The 3,698-nt window shown below is 38.5% G+C and overlaps 1 protein-coding gene across 2 annotated transcripts; it reads left to right on the top strand.

The window, feature by feature from the left end:
- Positions 1-988: 988 nt before the first annotated feature.
- nkx2.7 (NK2 transcription factor related 7) lies at positions 989-3,395 on the top strand. Of its 2 annotated transcripts, none has more exons than XM_084388666.1 (2): positions 989-1,511; positions 2,701-3,395. In XM_084388666.1, exons 1-2 carry the CDS (start codon positions 1,211-1,213, stop codon positions 3,207-3,209), a joined length of 810 nt encoding a protein of 269 aa, XP_084244792.1. In that variant the 5' UTR covers positions 989-1,210; the 3' UTR covers positions 3,210-3,395. The 2 variants fall into 2 exon arrangements, with proteins under 2 accessions (XP_084244792.1, XP_084244791.1); XM_084388665.1 differs by having other exon boundaries at positions 999-1,529.
- The last annotated feature ends 303 nt before the right edge of the window (positions 3,396-3,698 follow it).

The raw sequence follows: 3,698 nt of genomic DNA, 5'->3' as shown, positions 1-3,698 counted from the left end.
GCGGCCATTAACAAATAGTAGCCTAAATAAATGATTCAAATGAAACATGAAATGTTTAACTACGGGAAATAAATAAGGTTTGGCCACTGAATGCAGGACGGTCGCTGTCATGATGGACTGAAGCTGGGCGTCTGAACCTCACTCAAGCATTGCAGGCTGGCGCCAGAGACTACATCAGGTGTAGGGTTACTGTTTGTTGTGGCCTGTGTACACTAATAGGCCTGTTGGATGTCAGTGTCGGCGTCACCTTTTCGGACATCCACTTTGCTTCAGCGAAGCACAAACCAATTTACCCGTATGGTTTCAGGAGGGTGAATGGAGGGAGCGCCTATATGAACACTGCAGTAATTACTAACATGTTTGTATAATATTAAGTTATTTAACCAGATATCTTGGCCTATATTACGTTAAATACAACAGCTTAAATTAATGCATTATTGAAATGACTGAAATGATATGCCACATAAATGAATGTAAATAATATCGTTATTTGTAAGGGTTTTGAAACACTGAATTTCGAATGGTTCTCATGTGATTCCAATTGAATTTCTTAACCTGATACTATCAACTAAATCAACTAAAAACAAAAATAATGTTGAGATTATAAGCCAGAACACCTTCATACTTTAACATTCCAAATGAACCGACTCACGGTTTTCCATTTCCACCTGGATTTATTTCTAGCCTTTAATACATTAAACTTAGTCAGGCTTAATCATATAGTAGGCTATTGATTGAAATAAGTTAACGGTAATTTAAATGCTATTACCTGTAGCTTAGGTAAGCCTGCACTTGACAAAATAGTGTGGCCTCGCCTTTAAATTGCACATTAAATGGCATTTCAATCTCAACAATCCTCTATCGGATACTTTTAAACACGCTGGTGTGAGTTCGGACAGGTGATGATGGGACGCACAGAATGGGAGGGGTCAGTCTGAGATAAGGACGCTGTGTATTAGATAAGAGCTCTTCAACAGCGGAAAGAGGAAGACAGGGGCTATTCTTCATCTACAGCTGCTTCTGAGAGGAGATACACGTCAAACAACAGCGATACGTCAGGAAGAGTGGACCATATTCTTCTGCTTACCTGTGGACATCTGTAGGAACTTTACAAACTCAACGGATGTCGCTTTGCGTTTGAGCAGGTGAAACGAAGAAGCTTTCTTCCACCTTTCTTCAAGCACACACACACACACACATCTGTCGAGCGATGCTTCCGAGTCCCGTAACCTCGACTCCGTTCTCGGTGAAGGACATCCTCAAACTGGAGCAGCAACACGCTCTGAACCCTCACGCACTGATGGGTGTCGAGCAGGACTCGCTTCAGCTTCAGTGTATTCAGAGCACCCTGAGCCGGAGCCTGGATCTGCTCTACAGCCCCGAGAACCACAGCACGGGCACGAGTACGGGCGCGGGCACGGGGGATCAGCTCAACTCACACGAGTTCGACACGCTCAGAAGCTCCTGCGGGTCTCCAGCCGAGGAGGACATGGATCCAGGCGAAGACACAAGTAGGATATTTATAGCAAGTATGATTTAACAAGTAGGATACTTATAGTTATTATTTATAGCTCCAATTGTCTTCTTTCAATAGATGCACTCAACAAAAAAAAAAAAAAAAAATCAATTAATAGCAAATTTTCATCAAATTGAATTGAATAATCCTTATTAAAAAAACGAGTTAAGAGCTTAATAAAACATTTTGTATAAATCTTAATGGAACAACAAGGGAATGGATTATGCATGTGATTTGTATTCATAAATGCAAACATAAATTCAACGTAAAAATAAAAACAACAAAATAAACGTAAACATAAATATGTTAAAATTTACGTTTAAGATTTATACAAAATGTTTTTACTCATTTAAAATTCATAATATGAATAATATGCAATGGTTATTCAATTCAACTTGGTGATATTTTAAATTAAATGCGTAAATCTCGGGAAAAAAAAAATCTTACACTTCTTTTATGCACATAACGGGTTTAGGAAAGGGTTTTGGGCTCAAGGGGGGGCTTTCAAGGGGTTAACTATAATATACTGTCAAATCATTGCAAGTTGAAGGATTTAGGAAATCAACGTTTTTTAGTTGGTTTTAAATTTTTTGTTACAACCCCAAAAAATATTTCACAGTGTGATGCTAAGATTCGTCTATTTTTTTTAAGTCAGTTTAACGTAATTTAAGTTGAAATGACTTAAACATCCAAGTTGATTGTACTTAAAAATATAAGGCAGCAACTTTATTTTCCAGCGACTGATCAGTTCTGTATAGGCAGAATTCTGGTAAACTGGGACACAATTATCCTGAATTAACCACACAAAAAACGGTAACCCTTTAGTTTAGGGTCCAATTCTCACTAAATTGCTTATTAGTATGCACATTACTGGGATATTGGCTGTTTATAGGCTAGGCTACTTATAAATCACATATTAATGTCTTATTCTGCATGACCCAAAACCTAAACGTACAACTTTTAATAAGCCGTAATTCGAGTTTATTGAGGCTAAAGTCGTAGTTAATAGTTATTTATTAGTGAGAATTGGACCCTAATCTAAAGTGTGACCTAAAACATAGATTATTAGCCCTAGCCTATTTGTTGTTGTATTTATTGATCCTCTTCATTCAGTGCATTTCATATTGCATTTATACGCAGAATATATTATTATTATTATTATTATTATTTGATTTTTTTTTTAGGCCTGTGTCCATTTGACGACTCCAGTTATAAAGAGGAAGCACCCCGGGAGAAGCCAAAACAGAGGCAGCGCAGGAAACCTCGAGTGCTCTTCTCTCAAACTCAAGTGTTCGAGCTGGAAAGACGCTTCAAGCAGCAGAGATACCTGTCCGCACCCGAGCGAGACCACCTGGCTCATGTCCTGAAGCTCACCTCCACACAGGTCAAAATATGGTTCCAGAACCGGAGGTACAAGTGTAAGAGGCAGCGACAGGACAGGAGCCTGGAGCTGTCCGGCCCGCGGAGGGTTGCGGTGCCCGTGCTGGTGCGAGATGGAAAACCCTGTCACGGAGCTCCTTACAATGTCACTGTATCATATCCCTACAATAACTATTACAACAGCTATGGAAATAACCCATACCACTGTAACTTCACCTCTGTGCCCTCGTTTGCCAACACAAGTCAAATACCGAACCACTTTGCGGATATGAATCTGACGACGGGAAGTGTGGATGGGATCAGAACTTGGTGAGACAAGGCATCGGTCCTAAGAGAGAAGATTTTTGGATTAAGACTATATTTATCCGAGTGGCACTGCTGAAAAACGTTGAGGAGAAAACACTGTCATTGTTGTCTGATTTTATATATATATTTCTGTTTTTATATCAATGGTTTACAAAACAAACAACACCAAATAAAGAATAAATATTTAATAACAGTATTTTGTCATACTTGTATTTAGAGCCATTTTGAGATTTTTCAAGAAAGCTATATTTTTTTTTGAGATATATTAACTTTATCGTGAGGCTGTGATGATTGTTATTGGCGTATCCTTCACTGTAAAAAAATTCTAACCTCTCCAAGTCAAAATTTTCTAGTGACTGGTCACATCTAAATTTTTTAATGGCCCGAGTGCAATTCTTGTTGCAATAGTCTGTTAACATTGGCTCAATGAGAAATAATACGTCAGACTAATTGAAAAATTTAGATGTGACCAGTCACTAGAAAATTTTGACTTGGG

This window comes from Rutilus rutilus, assembly GCF_951802725.1.
Source record: "Rutilus rutilus genome assembly, chromosome: 19".
Taxonomy (NCBI): domain Eukaryota; kingdom Metazoa; phylum Chordata; class Actinopteri; order Cypriniformes; family Leuciscidae; genus Rutilus; species Rutilus rutilus.
The sequence above is the reverse complement of the archived record's forward strand: the minus strand, read 5'-3'. Positions and strand labels throughout refer to the sequence as shown.